A 23,282-nucleotide genomic window follows, 5' to 3' on the forward strand; every position below is an offset into this window, starting at 1 on the left:
TCCAGAAAGATAAGGCCAAGCATGCACCCAGCTTACTAGGGATCAAGCAAGGAGATCGGGAGAGCCTCCGCAACTACATGGAAAAATTCAACAAAACATGCATGGACATACAAAGTTTACCAACAGAGGCCGCCATCATGGGGCTCATCAATGGCCTACGAGAGGGACCTTTTAGCCAATCTATATAAAAAAAGTACCCTACCTCCTTAGACGAAGTACAAGAGCGAGCAGAAAAATACATCAACATGGAAGAGAACACTCGGCTGGGAGAAACCTCAAAATCTGGGGCCCCCTATCGAGACAAAGACAAGGACTCCAAAAGGAAAGAAGATCGACAGGGGGAGAAAATAAAAAAATACCATAACTACACTCCTCTCAGAACATCCCTGGTCGACGTATACAAAGAAGTCTGCCACACAGAGAAAATTCCCCCAGCACGACCACTCAAAGGCAAAAGAGGAGGAGGAAACCGGAAAGAATATTGTGAATACCATCGAGTCCGAGGGCACTCCACCAACGAGTGCTTCGACTTGAAAAATATCATAGAAAAATTGGTGACAGAAGGAAAATTAGATCGATTTCTGGCCACCCGAGATGATGACCAAAGAAAGAGACGAAGGGACGAAGATGACGGACGAGCTGAATGATGAGCGGATAATTTATACGCTTTTTGGCATTGTTTTTAGTATGTTTTTAGTAGGATCTAGTTACTTTTAGGGATGTTTTTATTAGTTTTTATGTTAAATTCACATTTCTGGACTTCACTATGAGTTTATGTGTTTTTCTGTGATTTCAGGTATTTTCTGGCTGAAATTGAGGGACTTGAGCAAAAATCAGATTCAGAGGTTGAAGAAGGACTGCTGATGCTGTTGGATTCTGACCTCCCTGCACTCAAAATAGATTTTCTGGAGCTACAGAACTCAAAATGGCGCGCTTTTAATTGCGTTGGAAAGTAGACATCCAGGGCTTTCCAACAATATATAATAGTCCATACTTTGGCCGAGTTTAAATGATGCAAAAGGGCGTTGAACGCCAGTTCTACGCTGCAGTCTAGAGTTAAACGCCAGAAACACGTCACAAGCCAGAGTTGAACGCCAGAAACACGTTACAAACTGGCGTTCAACTCCAAGAATGACCTCTCCACGTGTAAACTTCAAGCTCAGCCCAAGCACACACCAAGTGGGCCCTGGAAGTGGATTTATGCATCAATTACTTACTTCTGTAAACCCTAGTAACTAGTTTAGTATAAATAGGACTTTTTACTATTGTATTTACATCTTATGATTTTTAGTTCATCTTTGGATCATATTGATCACGTTTGGGGGCTGGCCATTCGGCCATGCCTGAACCTTCATCACTTATGTATTTTCAACGGTAGAGTTTCTACACTCCATAGATTAAGGTGTGGAGCTCTGCTGTTCCTCATGAATTAATGCAAAGTACTACTATCTTTCTATTCAACTCAACTTATTCCGCTTCTAAGATATTCATTCGCACTTCAACATGAATGTGATGAACGTGACAATCATCATCATTCCCTATGAACGCGTGCCTGACAACCACTTCCGTTCTACCTTAGATTGAATGAGTATCTCTTGGATCTCTTAATCAGAATCTTCGTGGTACAAGCTAGATTGATGGCGGCATTCATGAGAATCCGGAAAGTCTAAACCTTGTCTGTGGTATTCTGAGTAGGATTCAGGGATTGAATGACTGTGACGAGCTTCAAACTCGCGAGTGCTGGGCGTAGTGACAGACGCAAAAGGATAGTAAATCCTATTCTAGTATGATCGAGAACCTCCAGATGATTAGCCATGCAGTGACAGCGCATCGGACCATTTTCACAGAGAGGATGGGATGTAGCCATTGACAGCGGTGATGCCTCCAGATGATTAGCCATGCAGTGACAGCGCATCGGACCATTTTCACAGAGAGGATGAGATGTAGCCATTGACAACGGTGATGCCCTTACATAAAGTTAGCCATGGAAAGGAGTAAGACTGATTGGATGAAGATAGCAGGAAAGCAGAGGTTCAGAGGAATGAAAGCATCTCTATACGCTTATCTGAAATTCTAACCAATGAATTACATAAGTATTTCTATCTTTATTTTCTGTTTATTTAATCGAAAATTCCATAACCATTTGATATCCGCCTGACTGAGATTTACAAGGTGACCAAAGCTTGCTTCATATCGACAATCTCTGTGGGATCGACCCTTACTCATGTAAGGTTTTATTACTTGGACGACCCATTGCACTTGCTGGTTAGTTGTGCGAAGTTGTGAAGTTATGTTTGGACCATGGTACTGTACACACGTTTTTGGAGCCATTGCCAGGGAGAGAACGAACAACAAATTTTACAACCTCTGAGTAACAATTTCGCATATCAAGTTTTTGGCGCCGTTGCCAGGGATTGTTCGAGTTTGGACAACTGACGGTTCATCGTGTTGCTCAGATTGGGTAATTTTCTTCTTATTTTATTTTCAAAAAGTTTTCAAAAATTTTTCAAAAATATTTTCTTCTTTTTCGTTTTTCCCAATTAATATTCGAAAAAAAAATATTTTCAAAAAATTTTTTTTTTCAAAAATATATTTTTCTTCAGAATTTTTAAGAATGAATTCTAGTGTTTCATGAAGCATGTAGAAGCCTGGCTGGCTGTAAAGCCATGTCTAATTCTTTTAGACTGAGGCTTCCACTTATAAGTATATGAAGTTGGATGAAGTTTCAGCTGTTGTATGCTTGATTTGTATCTTCTAAAGCTTGGCTGGCTATTAAGCCATGCCTAACCCTCAGATTGGAGCTTTAGACTAAGAGTACAAGATTCCTGGAATTCATATTAAAAATTTTGAAATTCTTATTTTCTTTTTTCTATATGTTTTTCGAAAAAAATATACAAAAATCCAAAAAAAAAAATTGAAAATCATAAAAATAAAAAATATTTTGTGTTTCTTGTTTGAGTCTTGAGTCAATTGCATACTCATCTTGCATTTTTTTCGAAAATTGCATTCATACATTGCATTCATCATGATCTTCAAGTTGTTCTTGATAAACCTTCTTGATTGATCTTCATATTATATTGTTTTGTGTTGTATGGTGTTTTTCATATGCATTCTTGAATTCTTAGTGTCTAAGCATTAAAGATTTCTAAGTTTGGTGTCTTGCATGTTTTCTTTGCATAAAAAATTTTTCAAAAATAAGTTCTTGGTGTTCATCTTGACATTCAAAATGTTCTTGGTGTTCATCTTGACATTCATAGTGTTCTTGCATGCATTCATTGTTTTGATCCAAAATTTTCATGCATTGAGTCTTTTTCATGTTTTTCTCCCTCTTCATTAAAAATTCAAAAAAAAAAAAAAAAAAAATATCTTTCCCTTTTTTACTCATAAATTTTCGAAAATTTGAGTTGACTTTTTCAAAACTTTTTAAAATTTAGTTGTTTCTTATGAGTCAAATCAAATTTTCAATTTAAAAATCCTATCTTTTTCAAAATCTTTTTCAAAAATCGTATCTTTTTCATTTTTCTTAGTCATTTTCGAAAATTCTAAAAATATTTTTCAAAAATCTTTTTCTTAATTTTATCTCATAATTTTCGAAAATATCTTCAACAATTAATGTTTTGATTCAAAAATTTCAAGTTTGTTACTTACTTGTTAAGAAAGATTCAAACTTTAAGTTCTAGAATCATATCTTGTGATTTCTTGTGAATCAAGTCATTAATTGTGATTTTAAAAATCAAATCTTTTTCAAAACTAATTCTAATCATATCTTCCTATCATATCTTTTTAAAACATATCTTTTTCAAAAATTTGATTTTAAAATATCTTTTCTAACTTCTTATCTTCTTATCTTTTCAAAATTGATTTTGAAATCTTTTTCAACTAACTAATTGACTTTTTGTTTGTTTCTTATCTTTTTCAAAACTACCTAACTAACTCTCTCTCTCTCTCACTTTCGAAAATCTCTTCCCTCTTTTTCAAAATTTCTTTTTAATTAACTAATTGTTTCAATTTTTAATTTTAATTTGATTTCATTCCTAATTTTCGAAAATCACTAACCCCTTTTCAAAATTTTATTTTCGAAAATCCTATTTCTCTCTCATCTCCTTCTATTTATTTATTCATCTACTAACACTTTATCTCATCCAAATTCGAAACCCCTCTTCCATCTGTGTTCGAATTTTCTCTTCTTCCCTTCTTTACATTACATTCTTTTCTTCTTCTACTCACAAAAGGGGAACCTCTATACCTGGGTAAAAAGGATCCCTATTATTATTATTTTCCTGTTCCCTCTTTTTCATATGAGCAGGAGCAAGGACAAGAACATTCTTGTTGAAGCAGACCCTGAACCTGAAAGGATTCTGAAAAGGAAACTAAGAGAAGCTAAAATACAACAATTCAGAGACAACCTTACAGGAATTTTCGAACAGGAAGAGGAGATGGCAGCCGAAAATAATAATAATACAAGGAGGATGCTTGGTGACTTTACTGCACCTAATTCCAATTTACATGGAAGAAGCATCTCCATCCCTACCATTGGAGCAAACAATTTTGAGCTTAAACCTCAATTAGTTTCTCTGATGCAACAAAACTGCAAGTTTCATAGACTTCCATCTGAAGATCCCTTTCAGTTCTTAACTGAATTCTTGCAGATCTGTGATACTGTTAAGACTAATGGAGTAGATCCTGAAGTCTACAGGCTCATGCTTTTCCCTTTTGCTGTAAGAGACAGAGCTAAAATATGGTTGGATTCTCAACCTAAAGATAGCCTGAACTCTTGAGATAAGCTGGTCAGGCTTTCTTAGCCAAGTTCTTTCCTCCTCAAAAGCTGAGTAAGCTTAGAGTGGATGTTCAAACCTTCAGACAGAAAGAAGGTGAATCCCTCTATGAAGCTTGGGAGAGATACAAGGAACTGACCAAAAAGTGTCATTCTGACATGCTTTCAGAATGGACCATCCTGGATATATTCTATGATGGTCTGTCTGAATTAGCTAAGATATCATTGAATACTTCTGCAGGTGGATCTATTCACCTAAAGAAAACACCTGCAGAAGCTCAAGAACTCATTGACATGGTTGCTAACAACCAGTTTATGTACACTTCTGAGAGGAATCCTGTGAGTAATGGGACGCCTCAGAAGAAGGGAGTTCTTGAAATTGATACTCTGAATGCCATATTGGCTCAGAATAAAATATTGACTCAGCAAGTCAATATGATTTCTCAGAGTTTGAATGGAATGCAAGCTGCATCCAACAGTACTCAAGAGGCATCTTCTGAAGAAGAAGCTTATGATCCTGAGAACCCTGCAATAGCAGAGGTGAATTACATGGGTGAACCTTATGGAAACACCTATAACCCCTCATGGAGAAATCATCCAAATTTCTCATGGAAGGATCAACAAAAACCTCAACAAGGCTTTAATAATGGTGGAAGAAACATGTTTAACAGTAGTAAACCTTTTCCATCATCTTCTCAGCAACAGACAGAGAATTCTGAACAAAATACCTCTAATTTAGCAAACTTAGTCTCTGATCTGTCCAAGGCCACTGTAAGTTTCATGAATGAAACAAGGTCCTTAATTAGAAATTTGGAGGCACAAATGGGCCAGCTGAGTAAAAGGATCATTGAAATTCCTCCTAATACTCTCCCAAGCAATACAGAAGAAAATCCAAAAGGAGAGTGCAAGGCCATTGAAATGACCATCATGGCCGAATCCAAGGAGGAAAGGAAGGATGTGATTCCCAAGGAGGAGGACCTCCTGGGACGTCCAGTGATCAACAAGGAGTTTCCCTCTGAGGAACCTAAGGAATCTGAGGCTCATCTAGAGACCATAGAGATTCCATTAAACCTCCTTATGCCTTTCATGAGCTCTGATGAATATTCTTCTTCTGAAGAGAATGAGGATGTCACTGAAGAGCAAGTTGCCAAGTTCCTTGGTGCAATCATGAAGCTGAATGCCAATTTATTTGGTAATAAGACTTGGGGAGATGAACCTCCCCTGTTCACCAATGAACTAAATGCATTAGATCAACTGACATTGCCTCAGAAGAAACAGGATCCTGGAAAGTTCCTAATACCATGTACCATAGGCACCATGACCTTTGAGAAGGCTCTATGTGACCTTGGGTCAGGAATAAACCTCATGCCACTCTCTGTAATGGAGAAACTTGGAATCTTTGAGGTGCAAGCTGCTAAAATCTCATTAGAGATGGCAGACAACTCAAGAAAACAGGCTTATGGACAAGTAGAGGATATGTTAGTAAAGGTTGAAGGCCTTTACATCCCTGCTGATTTCATAATCCTAGACACTGGGAAGGATGAGCATGAATCCATCATCCTTGGAAGACCCTTCCTAGCCACAGCAAGAGCTGTGATTGGTGTAGACAGAGGTGAATTAGTCCTTCAATTGAATAAGGACTCCTTTGTGTTTAAAACTCAAGGTTACCCTTCTGTAAACATGGAAAAGAGGCAGAATAAGCTTCTCTCACTGCAGAGTCAACCAGAGCCCCCACAGTCAAACTCTAAGTTTGGTGTTGGGAGGCCACAACCAAACTCTAAGTTTGGTGTTGAACTCCCATATCCAAACTCTAAGTTTGGTGTTGGGGAGTCTCAACAATGCTCTAAACATCTGTGAGGCTCCATGAGAGCCCACTGTCAAGCTATTGACATTAAAGAAGCGCTTGTTGGGAGGCAACCCAATTTTTATTTATCTAATTTTAATTTCATATTTTATTAGGTTCATGATCATGTGGAGTCACAAAATAAATATAAAAATTGAAAACGGAATAAAAAATAGCAGAAGAAAAATCACACCCTGGAGGAGGATCTTACTGGCGTTTAAACGCCAGTAAGGAGCATCTGGCGTTGAACGCCAGAAACAAGCAGCATCCTGGCGTTCAGACGCCAGAAATGCACAGTGAGGAAAGCTGGCGCTGAATGCCAGAAACAAGTATAGAACTGGCGTTCAACACCAGAAATATGCTGCATCTGGGCGCTGAACGCCCAGAACAAGCACCAATTCGGCATTTAAACGCCAGAATTGCATGCAAAGGCATTTTACATGCCTAATGGGTGCAGGGATGCAAATCCTTGACACCTCAGGATCTGTGGACCCCACAGGATCAACTCAGCATCTGTGGACCCCACAGGATCCCCACCTACCACCACTCACTTTCTTCCCTCTTCTCAATGTTCAATCTCTCTTCCCTATCACCACAACACCACTCACATCCATCCACTCTTCCCCATAAACCTACCTCATAAACTCCACCTACCTTCAAAATTCAAAATCAATTTCCCATCCAAACCCACCCTATATGGCCGAAACTAAACCCCCTCCCCTCCCTATATAAAGCCCTTCATTCTTCCTCATTTTCACACAACACAACCCCCTCTTTCCCTTCTTAGCCGAATACACATCTCCCTCCTCTCCTCTATATTTTCTTCTTCTTCTTCATCTATTCTTTCTTCTCTTACTCGAGGGCAAGCAATATTCTAAGTTTGGTGTGGTAAAAGCATAAGCTTTTTGTTTTTCCATTACCATTGATGGCACCTAAGACCGGAGAATCCTCTAGAAAAGGGAAAGGGAAGACAAAAGCTTCCACCTCCGAGTCATGGGAGATGGAAATATTCATCTCCAAAGCTCATCAAGACCACTTCTATGATGTTGTGGCCAAGAAGAAGGTGATCCCCGAGGTCCCTTTCAAGCTCAAGAGAAATGAGTATCCGGAGATCCGACATGAAATCCAAAGAAGAGGTTGGGAAGTTCTAACAAACCCCATCCAACAAGTCGGCATCCTAATGGTTCAAGAGTTCTATGCCAATGCATGGATCACTAAGAACCATGATCAAAGTAAGAACCTAAATCCAAAGAATTATATTACAATGGTTCGGGAGAAATACTTAGATTTTAGTTCGAAAAATGTAAGGTTGGCGTTCAACTTGCCTATGATGCAAGGAGATGCACGCCCCTACACTAGAAGGGTCAACTTTGATCAAAGGTTGGACCAAGTCCTCATGGACATATGTGTGGAAGGAGCTCAATGGAAGATTGACTCCAAAGGCAAGGCGGTTCAATTAAGAAGACTGGACCTCAAGCCTGTAGCTAGAGGATGGTTGGAGTTCATCCAACACTCCATCATCCCCACTAGCAACCGATCTGAAGTTACTGTGGATCGGGCCATCATGATCCATAGCATCATGGTTGGAGAGGAAGTAGAAGTTCATGAAGTCATCTCCCTTGAACTCTACAAAATAGCCGAAAAGCCCTCTCCTTGGGCAAGGCTAGCTTTTCCTCATCTTATTTTCCATCTATGTTACTCAGCTGGAGCTTTCATAGAAGGAGACATTCCCATTGAGGAAGAGAAGCCCATCACTAAGAAAAGGATGGAGCAAACAAGAGAGCCCACTCATGGAGCTCAAGAAACACATGAGGAAGCTCATCATCAAGAAATCCCTGAGATACCTCAAGGGATGCACTTTCCTCCACAGAATTTTTGGAAGCAAATCAACACCTCCCTAGGAGAATTAAGTTCCAACATGGGACAACTAAGGGTGGAGCATCAAGAGCACTCCATCATACTCCATGAAATTAGAAAAGATCAAAAAGCAATGAGGGAGGAGCAACAAAGACAAGGAAGAGACATAGAAGAGCTCAAGGACATCATTGGTTCCTCAAGAAGGAAACGCCACCATCACTAAGGTGGACTCATTCCTTGTTCTTAAATTTTTTGTTTTTCGTTTTCTTTATGTTAAGTGCTTATCTATGTTTGTGTCTTCATTACATGATCATTAGTATTTAGTAACTTTGTCTTAAAGTTATGAATGTCCTATGAATACATCACCTCTCTTAAATGAAAAATGTTTTAATTCAAAAGAACAAGAAGTACATGAGTTTCGAATTTATCCTTGAACTTAAGTTTAATTATATTGATGTGGTGACAATGCTTCTTGTTTTCTGAATGAATGCTTGAACAGTGCATATGTCTTTTGAAGTTGTTGTTTAAGAATGTTAAATATGTTGGCTCTTGAAAGAATGATGACAAGGAGACATGTTATTTGATAATCTGAAAAATCATAAAAATGATTCTTGAAGCAAGAAAAAGCAGCAAGGAACAAAGCTTGCGAAAAAAAAAAAGCGAAAAAAAAGAGAAAGAGAAAGCAAGCAGAAAAAGCCAATAGCCCTTAAAACCAAAAGGCAAGGGTAATAAAAAGGATCCCAAGGCTTTGAGCATCAGTGGATAGGAGGGCCTAAAGGAATAAAATCCTGGCCTAAGTGGCTAAACCAAGCTGTCCCTAACCATGTGCTTGTGGCGTGAAGGTGTCAAGTGAAAACTTGAGACTGAGTGGTTAAAGTCAAGGTCCAAAGCAAAAAAAGAGTGTGCTTAAGAACCCTGGACACCTCTAATTAAGGACTTTAGCAAAGCTGAGTCACAATCTGAAAAGGTTGGGATTATGTGTCTGTGGCATTTATGTATCCGGTGGTAATACTGGAAAACAAAGTGCTTAGGGCCACAGCCAAGACTCATAAAGTAGCTGTGTTCAAGAATCAACATACTGAACTAGGAGAATCAATAACACTATCTGAACTCTGAGTTCCTATAGATGCCAATCATTCTGAACCCCAATGGATAAAGTGAGATGCCAAAACTATTCAAGAGGTAAAAAGCTACAAGTCCCGCTCATCTGATTGGAGCTATGTTTCATTGATAGTTTGGAATTTATAGTATATTCTCTTCTTTTTATCCTATTTGATTTTCAGTTGCTTGGGGACAAGCAACAATTTAAGTTTGGTGTTGTGATGAGCGGATAATTTATACGCTTTTTGGCATTGTTTTTAGTATGTTTTTAGTAGGATCTAGTTACTTTTAGGGATGTTTTTATTAGTTTTTATGTGATTTCAGGTATTTTCTGGCAAAAATTGAGGGACTTGAGCAAAAATTAGATTCAGAGATTGAAGAAGGACTGCTGATGCTGTTGGATTCTGACCTCCCTGCACTAAAAATGGATTTTCTGGAGCTACAGAACTCAAAATGGCGCGCTTTTAATTGCGTTGGAAAGTAGACATCCAGGACTTTCCAGAAATATATAATAGTCCATACTTTGGCCAAGTTTAGATGACGCAAAAGGGCGTTGAACGCCAGTTCTACGCTGCAGTCTAGAGTTAAACGCCAGAAACACGTCACAAGCCAGAGTTGAATGCCAGAAACACGTTACAAACTGGCGTTCAACTCCAAGAATGACCTCTCCACGTGTAAACTTCAAGCTCAGCCCAAGCACACACCAAGTGGGCCCCGGAAGTAGATTTATGCATCAATTACTTACTTCTGTAAACCCTAGTAACTAGTTTAGTATAAATAGGACTTTTTACTATTGTATTTACATCTTATGATTTTTAGTTCATCTTTGGATCATATTGATCACGTTTGGGGGCTGGCCATTCGGCCATGCCTGAACCTTCATCACTTATGTATTTTCAACGGTAGAGTTTCTACACTCCATAGATTAAGGTGTGGAGCTCTGCTGTTCCTCATGAATTAATGCAAAGTACTACTGTTTTTCTATTCAACTCAACTTATTCCGCTTCTAAGATATTCATTCGCACTTCAACATGAATGTGATGAACGTGACAATCATCATCATTCCCTATGAACGCGTGCCTGACAACCACTTCCGTTCTACCTTAGATTGAATGAGTATCTCTTGGATCTCTTAATCAGAATCTTCGTGGTACAAGCTAGATTGATGGCGGCATTCATGAGAATCTGGAAAGTCTAAACCTTGTCTGTGGTATTCCGAGTAGGATTCAGGGATTGAATGACTGTGACGAGCTTCAAACTCGCGAGTGCTGGGCGTAGTGACAGACGCAAAAGGATAGTAAATCCTATTCCAGTATGATCGAGAACCTCCAGATGATTAGCCATGCAGTGACAGCGCACAGAGAGGATGGGATGTAGCCATTGACAGTGGTGATGCCTCCAGATGATTAGCCATGCAGTGACAGCGCATCGGACCATTTTCACAGAGAGGATGAGATGTAGCCATTGACAACGGTGATGCCCTTACATAAAGTTAGCCATGGAAAGGAGTAAGACTGATTGGATGAAGATAGCAGGAAAGCAGAGGTTCAGAGGAACGAAAGCATCTCTATACGCTTATCTGAAATTCTAACCAATGAATTACATAAGTATTTCTATCTTTATTTTCTGTTTATTTATTCAAAAATTCCATAACCATTTGATATCCGCCTGACTGAGATTTACAAGGTGACCATAGCTTGCTTCATATCGACAATATCCGTGGGATCGACCCTTACTCACGTAAGGTTTTATTACTTGGACGACTCAGTACACTTGCTGGTTAGTTGTCTGAAGTTGTGAAGTTATGTTTGGACCATGGTACTGTGCACACATTTTTGGAGCCATTGCCAGGGAGAGAACGAACAACAAATTTTACAACCTCTGAGTAACAATTTCGGATATCACTGAACGATCACCTCGGACACCAGAAAGACACGTCCACATGATACACGGCGGATTCGCAGGAGGTGGGATCTCTAAATCATCCCGAAAAAGATATCTCAAAGAAGTATATCATGTCGAGGGAAAAGAGGAAGCACTCGATATCCCGGCGATAACATTCACTAAAGAGGACGCATCCGGCATCATTTCGGGACACGATGATCCCATGGTCATCACTATCATATTGGCAAACACCAATCTACACCGTACATTAGTAGACCAAGGGAGTTCTGCCGACATCTTATTCAAAACAGCCTTCGACAAACTCGGCTTAGATGAAAAGGAGCTTAGAGCATACCCGAATAGTCTGTTCGGACTAGGAGACACCCCGGTACAACCACTGGGATACGTATCGCTACACACAACCTTCGGAAAAGGGAACCAATCCAGGACCCTCAAAATAGACTACATTGTGGTCGACGTAAGTTCAGCCTACAATGCTCTAATTGGTCGGACAACACTTAATCAACTCGGCACGATAGTCTCGACTCCACATCTATGCATGAAATTCCTAACTACAGAAGGGATAGCCACGATAAAGACAGATCAAAAGATGGCACGCCGCTGTTATAACGAAAGTCTAAACCTCAGAGGCAGAGGAGAAGAGTTTCATACAATTGAACTTGGCGGAGTTCAGTGACGAGAAGAACTCCGTCCGCAGCCAGAAGGTGAGACAGAGAAGATTCAGATCGGAGACACCTCGGATAAAACAACTAATATCGGCACGATCCTAAGAGGAGACTCAAAAGAATTACTGATACAATTCTTACGAGATAATGTTGACCTCTTCGCATGGAAAGCCGCAGACATGCCGGGCATAGACCCTAAGCTAATGATCCACAAGTTGGCGGTCTATCCAGGATCTCGGCCGGTGCAACAGAGACGAAGAAAACTGGGAGTTGAGCGATCCCAAGCTGTGGAAGAGCAGGTACAGGCACTACTGGAGGCAGGATTCATAAGAGAAGTCAAGTATCCACTATGGTTAGCCAACGTCGTCTTGGTGAAAAAATCAAATGGGAAGTGGCGAATGTGTACTAATTACACCGATCTCAACAAAGCCTACCCAAAAGATCCTTACCCACTCCCAAGTATCGACGCTCTGGTAGATGCTTCCTCCGGATATAGATACCTCTCGTTTATGGACGCATATTCGGGATACGACCAAATCCCCATGTATCCACCAGATCAAGAAAAGACCTCGTTTTTAACACCGAAAGAAAATTACTGCTACATCGTGATGCCTTTCGGTCTCAAAAACGCGGGTGCTACTTATCAAAGGCTAATGAACAAAGTTTTCTCAGACCACATCGAAAAAATCATGAAAGTCTATGTGGACGACATGGTAATAAAGACACAAAACGAAGACACATTACTGTCCGACCTAACTCAAGTGTTCGACACTATAAGGAAGTATGACATGCGACTCAATCCGGCAAAATGCACCTTTGTAGTAGAAGCAGGCAAATTCCTAGGTTTCATGCTCACACAAAGAGGAATTGAAGCAAACCCGAATAAATGCCAAGCCATACTCAACATGAAGAGGCCCACCCGTGTCAAAGAAGTGCAGCAACTCAATGGGAGATTGGCCGCCCTATCCAGATTCTTAGCAGGGTCAGTAATAAGATCTCTCCCCTTCTATGCTACGTTAAGAAAGGGAAAGCAGTTTGAATGGACGACAGAATGTGAACAGGCCTTCCAAGACTTCAAGGAGTTCTTAGGACGGCCGCCTATCTTATCTCAACCACGAGAAGGAGAACCGCTCATATTATATCTCGCAGTGGGAAGCCGGGCAATAGCCTCAGCACTAGTCAGAGAAGACGAAAGTGGGCAACAACCTATATACTTCATTAGCAAAGCGCTACAGGGATCCGAGCTGAACTACTAGAAGATAGAAAAGTTTGCCTATGCTCTCATTTTACATCTCGACGACTTCGCCCGTATTTCCAGGCTCACACCATTAAGGTTCGAACCAACCAACCCATAAAAGGAATACTGCAGAAAACAGATTTAGCAGACAGAATTTTACAATGGGCAATAGAGTTATCAGAGTTTGACCTCCAATACGAACCTCGGACGGCCATCAAATTGCAGCATCTGGCCGACTTCATTGCAGAATTCACAGATGCCCTGGAAACCCCCACAGAATGGAATCTCTATGTGGATGGTTCTTCAAATAAAATGGGAAGTGACACAGGCGTGATAATAGAAAGCAATCAAGGAACCCAAGTCGAGCTCTCGCTCAAGTTCGGGTTCCCGGCCTCAAACAACCAGGCCGAGTATGAAACTTTATTAGCTAGTTTGAAGCTGGCTAAAGAGGTTGGAGTTCAAAAACTCAACATCTACAGCGATTCACAAGTAGTCACCTCACTGATAACAGGGAGTTATCAAGCCAAGGACCCTACCATGAAAAAATATTTGGATAAAACCAAGGAACAGCTCGGACAACTCGGGGAATATAAGATCTACCACATACCCGCGAACAGAATGCCCGAGCTGACGCACTCTCGAAACTAGCCAGCACCAAACCAGGGGGCAACAATAGAAGCCTCATCCAGGAAATACTACAGAACCCATCAATCTCGGAAGAGTGAAAAGTCCTGGCCATAATAAATCAGGACCAAGGATGGATGACCCCCATAATTAACTACCTCAAAGCGGGAATACTCCCCACAGAAGAAAAGGAGGCAAAGAGGTTAAAAAGGGAGGCACAGTACTACACCATCATAAACAACATCCTCTACAAAAGAGGGATCTCAATACCATTACTAAAATGTGTGCCGACCTCCAACACAAGGGAAGTACTAGAAGAAGTACACGGCGGCATTTGTGGCAATCATCTTGGAGCACGGGCTCTCGCCGAAAAAGTACTCCGGGCGGGGTTTTATTGGCCAACTCTACAGAAAGAAGCTACAGAATTTGTAAAGACATATCCACCATGTCAGAAACATGCCAACTTCCACATCGCCCCGCCAAAAGAGCTCATCAGCGTGACTTCGCCTTGGCCGTTTGCAAAATGGGGACTCGATCTTCTCGGCCCCTTCCCCCAGGGATCAGGACAAGTTAAATTTCTCATAGTCGGGGTAGACTACTTTACAAAGTGGATCGAGGCAGAGCCCCTAGCCAACGCCACCACTCAAAGAAGCCGGAAATTCTTATATAGAAACATTGTCACAAGGTTCGGGGTTCCACATTCAATAACCACAGACAATGGCACTCAATTCACAGATGCAGGCTTCAGAAAACTAGTAGCCGACTTGAATATAAAGCACCAGTACACCTCCGTTGAACATCCACAAGCCAATGGACAGGCCGAAGCTACTAACAAAGTTATATTGGCCGGGTTAAAACGGAGATTACAAGATGCAAAGGGAGCATGGGCAGAAGAGCTTCCACAGGTCCTATGGGCATATCGAATGACACTAATTTCCACCACAAAGGAATCCCCCTTCCGATTAGCATATGGAATAGAGGCAATGATTCCGATAGAGATTGAGGAAGGGTCGCCCAGAGTAGTTCATTATAATGAGGGAGCAAATTCCTAACTCCAGAAGGAAGAGCTCGACCTGCTACCCGAAATCCAAGAAAGAGCTCGGATCAGGGAAGAAGCGCTAAAACGTCGAATGGCTTCCAGATATAATCAAAGGGTAGTGCCGAGAAGTTTCGCGGAAAACGATCTCATCCTAATCCGAAATGATATCGGAACAACTTGACCAGGAGAAGGAAAATTGGCAACAAACTAGAAAGGACCCTACCGAGTTGTAGAAGTACTTGGGAAGGGCTACTACAGACTGTCTGAACTCGATGTATGAGAGCTTCCCAGATCATGGCACGCCTGCAACCTAAGAAGGTATTACAGTTAGAAAAGATAAAGATCTCATTATTGGATGCACTCTTTTTCCTGAAAAGGTTTTTTAATGAGGCACCAAGTTGAGACTTAGACACTATCCGCCTTAAAGGGATGATCCCATATGTATATATTTGCACTTTTCCTTTGAATAAAACATATTTTAGATATTCTACAAGATTTCAAGACGCATTAATCTGAAGCATTCATCGTCCAATTATAAAGCAACCGATCGGCAGAAAGTGAAAAACAATTTCACTGCACAATCACGATAAAGACAACCGTCCGATAAAGGTAAAAACGCGATTCACCCAAAGGACGATCTAGAGATGACAACCACTTTCTACAAATCGGCAAGGATGAACACAGAATAATGTAAGAAGTTATCGAAAGTGATCTAAAAAAGAACCTGACGAGGTCTTACGGATTGCTAAAATAATAACTTAAAGACTGGCCGACGTTAAGAAGTCGGACCAAGTCAACCCAAGTTATAAGTAAACCCTGGAAAGAGGTCTGGCCAACCCTATTAAAGAGGATTACTTTAACTTAGAAGGGCCTGACATAACAAAGTCAGCCCAAAATGAAAAAGTTATACAAGTAGTCCCTGAAAGAGACCTGACAAAGGTCCAAAAAAGAGGACTACAAAAATAACTTAAAGGAGACCGATATAACGAAGTCAGACTCCTACTACTAAAAAAGTTATAAAAGTAATCCCTGAAAGAGATCTGACAAAGATCCAAGAAAGAGGATTACAGAAATAACTTAAGGGAGACCGATATAATGAAGTCAGACTCTTACTACTAAAAAAGTTATAGTAATCCTTAAAAGAGATCTGACAAAGATCCAAGAAAGAGGATTACAGAAATAACTTAAAGGAGACCGATATAACGAAGTCAGACTCTTACTACTAAAAAAGTTATAAAAGTAATCCCTGAAAGAGACCTGACAAAGGTCCAAAAAAGAGGACTACAAAAATAACTTAAAGGAGACCGATATAACGAAGTCGGACTCTTACTACTAAAAAAGTTATAAAAGTAATCCCTGAAAGAGACCTGACAAAGGTCCAAAAAAGAGGACTACAAAAATAACTTAAAGGAGACCGATATAACGAAGTCGGACTCTTACTACTAAAAAAGTTATAAAAGTAATCCCTGAAAGAGATCTGACAAAGATCCAAGAAAGAGGATTACAAAATAGCTTAGAAAAGGATGACATAAAGAAGTCGGCCTACTACAAAGCAAGTTACCAAAGTAACCCCTGAGAGAGACCGGACAAAGGACCACCAAAATAACTTGGAGGACCATACTTGAAGAAATCGGTTATAGATCGTCAGAAACACAAGCAAGAACGAGAAAACCGAAGAACAAGTTAGACCCACATAACCACAACCACAAAAGGATTCAAGCTACAAAGTACAAAGCAATCCAAAAGGGTCGAGCTGCAGGATTCCAACATCCTCAGAAAACAAAAAAGATACTGAATTAAGCGCAAAAGCATGATATAAAGTTATAAAGCTTCAGAGGCCACCAAAATCTACCTCAAAAGCTAGAAAGTTACTTTTGTTTGTCAAAACAAAAGGTTGCTAGGCAAGCAACAAGAAAGTATCAACATTTAACAAAAAGAATTCAAAGAGCCCACAAGCCGGGCCAACTACGAAAATATCCAAAATAAATGGGTTAAGGGCCAGAAGACTATTCAGCAGCATCAGTTTGAGGAGACGGAGGGCGAGTCTGGAGAGGAACAGCATCCACAGTACCATCATCCCGATTTAAAATCTGACAGTCAGGATCAGAAGCGGGAAGGCTGACCTCGGCAGGAACAGCAGGAGTCGACACCTTGGCAGAGGATACAGGGGGAGGTTCGACATCATCCTCATCCTCGTCATCAGGGACAACCTTGCCATCCCTTACAACGTTATCTAAGCTAAAGAGGGTCAGGTCGGCCTCGGGAGCAATAACCCGAACTTGTTCCTTCAGGTTCTCATAGGCAGCAGTTACACTGCCAACAAGATGACCTTGGAGTTCGGAATAATTAGCTCGGGCATTCTCCAACTCCTCTCTCAGACGCAACACCTCCCGATAATATATCACATAACTATCCTTATGTCTCATAGTCGTGTCCTCGGCCAGTCTCACAGAAGCCGCCAGAGAAGTGGAACTCGCCTTCTCATTCTCCAAATCTTTTTCCAACTTGGCCACCCTCACTTCAAGCTCCTCCTTCAAACCTTTCATCCGATCAAACTCCTGTTTAGCCTCCTCCATGAAAGCTTTAGTGGCATGGAGAGGAAGACTTTGAGCAGTTCGATATAAGGCCGCTCCCATGTGTGCCAACTTAATACCACTCCGAGTTATATAATCAAAATGATGAAGAAGCGACACGTCGTCCATAGAAAGAGCACCATAAGGGCCGATTTGTTGATCCACAAACTCAACCGCATCAAAGTTTGCGGCATCAAGGTCGAAAGGCTCAATAGTTTTTTGTTTCTTACTAGGAGGGGCACCAGAAGCTGCAGCAGAAGATTGTGGAGGATCGACCAAACGAACCCGAGGAGTAGGAATTGCTTTCCTCGGCCCGGGAGAACTTGGTATAGGAGGTTTAACTGGAACCTGAGAAGATCCCTCTCCGGCCACCTTGGCCGAGATGTTTAAAGCAGCAGTCGCCTTCTTCGCCTTTTTGTAGGCCTTCATAGAATCATTATTCTTCGACATCTCTGAAAAACACAAAATCAAACCACAAAAAGACAAGTTACAACATGGGAGAAGAAAAGCTCGGAAGCAAGTATAAAAACAAATCAGACAGTACCCAAAGCAGCCCGAACCAAAGATGGATCACTCAAAAATCTCTTCGTATTTAGATGGGGAGGCTTCTCCCACAAATCTTCAAGAATAACTACAAAGGCCCGCTCAACCTCACTAAGCATTTCCCATGTGTAACGTGGCACTTTTACATTCTTTTGCCACTCTAGAGGAAAAGCAGGCTCATCATTTTCATCAAGAAAAAAGGGGCGGACCCCCTCAATAGCACGGACTCAGAAGAAGTAGTTCTTAAAATCTTTAAACGACTCATCATACATGGCAAAAACTTTATGCCCCTGGGCCGATCTGAAAGAAACCCAGGAAGCTTTCTTTTTTGAGGAACCCCCGGGCTTGGACGAGACAAAAAGATAAAGGAAAAGAGTTTCAGAAGGTGTTATGCCCAACCCCTGGCAAAGAAGTTGAAAATTTTTGATAAAACCCCAGGAGTTCGGATGAAGCTGGGACGGAGCAATGTTACAGGACCACAACAAGTCAGTTTCAAAAGCAGTAAAAGGGAAAGTAACATTTAATTGGCTGAAGAAGTATTCATAAGCATAGAAGGAGGGACGCTCCCCCTCGACGGAAGTCGGAAAACAAACTCTCTCATCAGAATCAGGGGCAACAAGCTCATAATCCCCCTCGCGGGAACTATTACCACAAATCCTATGGCGCTTCCTCAGCTCTGTGCAAAATTCAGCATCCACAATAGAAACACACAACAAGACAAGGGAGTCCAGCCAATCGGACATCCCCTCTGGAACTCTGGAAAATATCTCTACAATGTTATTGCGAGAAGACATGAGGCCAACTAATCCTACAAGTAAGAAAAGAAGATGGGATTACTAAAAACATCTCGGACAAGGGAGAAAACAACTCAACACGATACAGGCGAACACACAGAAAAGGAAAACCCCAAGACTCAAACCAAAGTCCTGGGGCATCCTTTGGAGGCAATAATCAAGTAAGGTTTCTAGTAGAAATCTACAGCTCTCACCCCAGCATATTTCAAACAAGAAAAAGACTTCAAACAAGCAAGCATTTCCAGAGGCATAAGTCATCACAGTCAGCCAAGCAAAAAGCATTCCCAAAACATCAAAACACGCCAAATGGAAATCGTCAAAGGTACGAACTTTTGAGAAATCAGACAAAAAGCAATCAAGCAAAGCAAGGAACGGATGCAGAGTTTCTATCAGATAGTAAAAAATCAGAAGCAACAACATAACCTTAGAAAGCCTCAACGGAAATGCCAGAAGAGCACACAAAAGAAAGCCAAGAAAAACACATTTACAGCAACAAACAAATGCAAGATCACGAAAAGGTTCAAACTTTCAAACATGCAAAAGCAAAAGCTTCACCCAAAAACTAAAAATGAAGCCGTGAAAGAAGCAAGAAAGTTAGTACCAACCTGAAAAAGCAGCAGGCTTTAGGGAAGTTGAAGAGGGACGACGAAATCTGGAATCGCTACCTCGAAGTAAAAGAAAAGACACGAGCAAAAGCAACGTCGCTGGGCTGAAACGCGAAACTACGAACTCCATGCAGAGGCTTCAGAAAAATCAAACAACGCCGCAACACAAAGAAAAGTTCAAAGCGAGAGAATGAAGGAAAAAATGCGAAGAAGTTACAAAAAGGGCGAAGGAGAGAAACCGTTTCTGGGTTTTCAAAATCAAAATAAAAGAGCCAAAGGGAAACGGGGCAATTAATGTTAAAATTAATGAAAGCATTAAACCCTCGCACGTTCCCAAAGCGCCGATATAAAAGCGCGTGCTTTTAAAGGAAAAAAAACGTTCTACATTCAAAAAGGCTTCTACAAAGGAATCGACAAAGTGCTTGAGTTCGGCTCTACTAGAGAAGGACCGAAGTTGAGAACTCGGCCTCAAAAAAGAAAACCGAGCTCAAGCAGGGGCACTGTTCATACCCTGGGTTGAGCTGTCCGAACCGGGATGTTCAGTAGCAAAGCGACCGACCTGTTTAGGTAAAGCGGACCGACTTCTTTACGAAGAACTCGGCCAAATCGACAGGAAAGCCCAGTAAATGGCCCAAATGAAGGAACACAGCCTAATCCAAAGGCAGCCCAAGCCTACAGAGAGAAGGGCGGTTCCGTTGAAGATAAGCTGACCTCACCCAAAGATAAGATAAGATAAGATAAGATAACTAACTTATCTTATCTAAAAAGGTCACTCTACACCATTATAAATACACTGGAGCACCCAGGTATAACTCATACTCTGATTCTACATAAAACCTGTTTAATACCCATGCTAACTTAAGCATCGGAGTCTCTTGTAGGTACCCCCCACCCTCCGGTGACCAAGGATCAGCAGTGCAGCAAGTCCAACAAGTCGGACACAACAACTTCGGCCGCCATCAGCCAGCCGGACACGCCATCTCCGGCCAGCATAGAAGATCTCGTCCGAGATCGACCTACAGTTTCAGGTAACCCTCGGAACACCTGCTTTGTTACTGCCTCCAAAGGATGCCCCAGGACTTTGGTTTGAGTCTTGGGGTTTTCCTTTTCTGTTTGTTCTTCTGTATCATATTGGTCGAGTTGTTTCGCCCTTTGCCCGAGATGCTTTTTGGTAATCCAATCTTCTTTTCTTATTGTAGGATTAGTTGGCCTCATGTCTTCTCGCAATAACATTTTAGAGATGTCTTCCAGAGTTCCCGAGGGGATGTCCGATTGGCTGGACTCCCTTGTCTTGATGTGTGTTTCTGTTGTGGATGATGAATTTTGCATAGAGCTGAGGAAGCGCCATAGGATTTTTGGTAACAGTGCCTGGGAGAGGGATTATGAGCTTGTTGCTGCTGATTCTGATGAGAGGGTTTGTTTTTCGACTTCCATCGAGGGGGAGCGTCCCTTCTTCTATGCCTACGAATATTTCTTCAGTCAACTGGACATTATTTTTCCTTTTACTGCTTTTGAGATCGACCTGTTGTGGTCGTGTAATATTACCCCGTCCCAGCTTCACCCGAATTCCTGGGGTTTTATCAAAATTTTTCAGCTACTTTGCCAAGAGTTAGGTGTAACACCTTCTCAGGCTCTCTTCCTTTACCTGTTTGTTTCCGCCAAGCCTGGTGGTTCTTCGAAAAAGAAAGCTTCCTGGGTTTCTTTCAGGTCTGCCCAGGGCCATAAAGTGTTTGCTATGTATGATGAGTCCTTTAAGGATTTCAAGAATTACTTCTTTAAAGTTCGTGCTGTCAAGGGGGCCCGCCCCTTTTTTCTTGATGAAAATGATGAGCCTTCTTTCCCTCTAGAGTGGCAGAAGGAGGTGAGAGTGTCTCGCTATTCCTGGGATATGCTTGACGATGTTGAGCATGCCTTTGTTGTTGTTCTTGAGGATTTATGGGGAGCACCACCCCATCTTGATACAAAAAGGTTTTTGAATGAGCCATCCTTGGTCCAGGCTATTTTGGGTATTTGCCTGACTTGTTTCTATACTTGTTTCTTAGTTTTGCTTCCTCATCTTGTGATTGTAACCCTTTATTGTGCCTGATTTTGTGTTTGTAGAGATGTCAAAAAATAATGAATCCATGAAGGCCTTCAAAAGGGCAAAGAAGGCGACTGCTGCTCAGAACATCTCGGCCAAGGCGGCCGGGGAGGGATCTTCCCAAGTGCAAGTAAAGCCACCTGTGCCGAGTTCTCTCGGGCCGAGGAAGGTGATCCCTACTCCTCGGGTTCGTCTGGTTGACCCTCCACCGACTTCTGCCTCTAGTTCTGGTGCTCCTCCCAACAAGAAACAAAAAATAGCTGAGCCTTTCAACCTTGATGCTCCTAACTTTAATGCCGTTGAATTTGTGGATCAACAAATCGGTCCCTACGGTGCCCTTCCTATGGACGACGTGTCGCTCCTTCGTCATCTGGACTTTATAACTCGAAGTAGTGTTAGAATGGCGTATATGGGGGCTGCCCTATACCGGACTTCTCAAAATCTTCCTCTCCACGCCACCAAAGCCTTTATGGAGGAGGCTAAACAGGAGTTTGATCGGATGAAGGGCCTGAAGGAGGAGCTTGAAGTAAGGGTAGCCAAGTTGGAGAAGGATTTGGAGAACGAGAAGGCGAGTTCACTTTCTCTGGCGGCTTCTGTGAGGCTGGCCGAGGACACGGCGCTGAGGCATAAAGACAGCTATGTTACATCCTATCGGGAGGGAATGCGTCTGAAGGCGGAGTTGGAGAACGCCCGAGCTGATTACTCCGAGCTCCAAGGTCATCTTGTTTGTAGCGTAACTGCTGCCTATGAGAACCTAAAAGAGCAAGTTCGGATTATTGCTCCCGAGGCCGACCTTACTCTCTTCAGCCTAGATAATGTTGTTAGGGATGGTAAGATTGTCCCTGATGACGAGGATGATGATGATGTTGATCCCCTCCCTGTGTCTTCTACCAAGGTGTCAGCTCCTACTGTTCCTCCTGCCGAGGTCGGCCCTCCCGCTTCTGATCCTGACTGCCAGATCTTAAACCGGGATGATGGTACTGTAGATGCTGTTCCTCTCCAGGCTCGCCCTCCTTCTCCTCAGGCTGATGCTGTTAAAAAGTCTTCTAATCCTTAGCTAATTTATTTTGGATATCTGTGTAGTTGGCCCGGCTTGTGGGCTTTAAAATTCTTTATTTCGTAGTTGGTTTATTTTGCTGACACTCTTTCTGGTTGCTTGTTTAGCAACCCATTATTTTGAAAAACACAACGAGTAGCTTCTAAGCTTTTGGGTCTGACCCTGAAGCTTTGTTATTTTATGTCATGCTTGCTTTCGCCTATCTTAGTTTTTATATGTTTCGAGAATGTTGAAGCCTTGTTGCTCAGCCTCTTTGAACTGCTTTGTACTTGGAGGTCGTAGATGCGTGGATCCAATTAGCAATCCATGACCGACTTCTTTGTCCTTTTCCAAGTAGTTGACCGACGTCGTCATGTCGATCTTTTCTCGGTTATTTTTAGTAATCTTCTTTTTTGGACCTTGGTCAGGTCTCTTTCAGAGATTACTTTTATAACTTGTTTGTTGTAGGAAACTGACTTCGTTATGTCGACCTCTTCTAAGTTATTTTTGTAATCCTCTTTCTTGGATCTTTGTCAGATCTCTTTTAGGGATTACTTTTATAACTTGTTTGTAGGAGGTCGACTTCTTTGCGTCGTCCTCTTTCTA

At 41.6% G+C, this 23,282-nt stretch overlaps 1 protein-coding gene and 1 non-coding gene across 2 annotated transcripts; one reads left to right on the forward strand and one right to left on the reverse strand.

Annotated features, from left to right (window-relative positions):
- Positions 1–4,831: 4,831 nt before the first annotated feature.
- Positions 4,832–4,935, reverse strand: LOC148565947 (small nucleolar RNA R71). Its single transcript, XR_015885523.1, has one exon. It is a non-coding gene; the product is annotated as a small nucleolar RNA R71 (small nucleolar RNA).
- A 16,513-nt stretch (positions 4,936–21,448) lies between these two features.
- LOC148565948 (uncharacterized) lies at positions 21,449–22,697 on the forward strand. Its single transcript, XM_088487311.1, has 2 exons — positions 21,449–21,566; positions 21,661–22,697. The coding sequence occupies exons 1-2, from the start codon at positions 21,449–21,451 to the stop codon at positions 22,695–22,697; spliced, it is 1,155 nt and encodes a 384-aa protein (XP_088343437.1).
- Positions 22,698–23,282: the final 585 nt, after the last annotated feature.

The sequence above is a fragment of the Arachis ipaensis genome, chromosome B5 (genome assembly GCF_059453495.1).
Source record: "Arachis ipaensis isolate K30076 ecotype BB chromosome B5, ASM5945349v1, whole genome shotgun sequence".
NCBI classification, from domain to species: Eukaryota; Viridiplantae; Streptophyta; class Magnoliopsida; order Fabales; family Fabaceae; genus Arachis; species Arachis ipaensis.

Bases quoted from the DNA above. Each gene is read 5' to 3' on its own strand.
- LOC148565948 (XM_088487311.1), top strand. From the start codon at position 21,449: ATGCTTGACGATGTTGAGCATGCCTTTGTTGTTGTTCTTGAGGATTTA. The intron at 21,567-21,660 runs GTATTTGCCTGA...TTGTGTTTGTAG, and splicing joins CTTGGTCCAGGCTATTTTGG to AGATGTCAAAAAATAATGAA.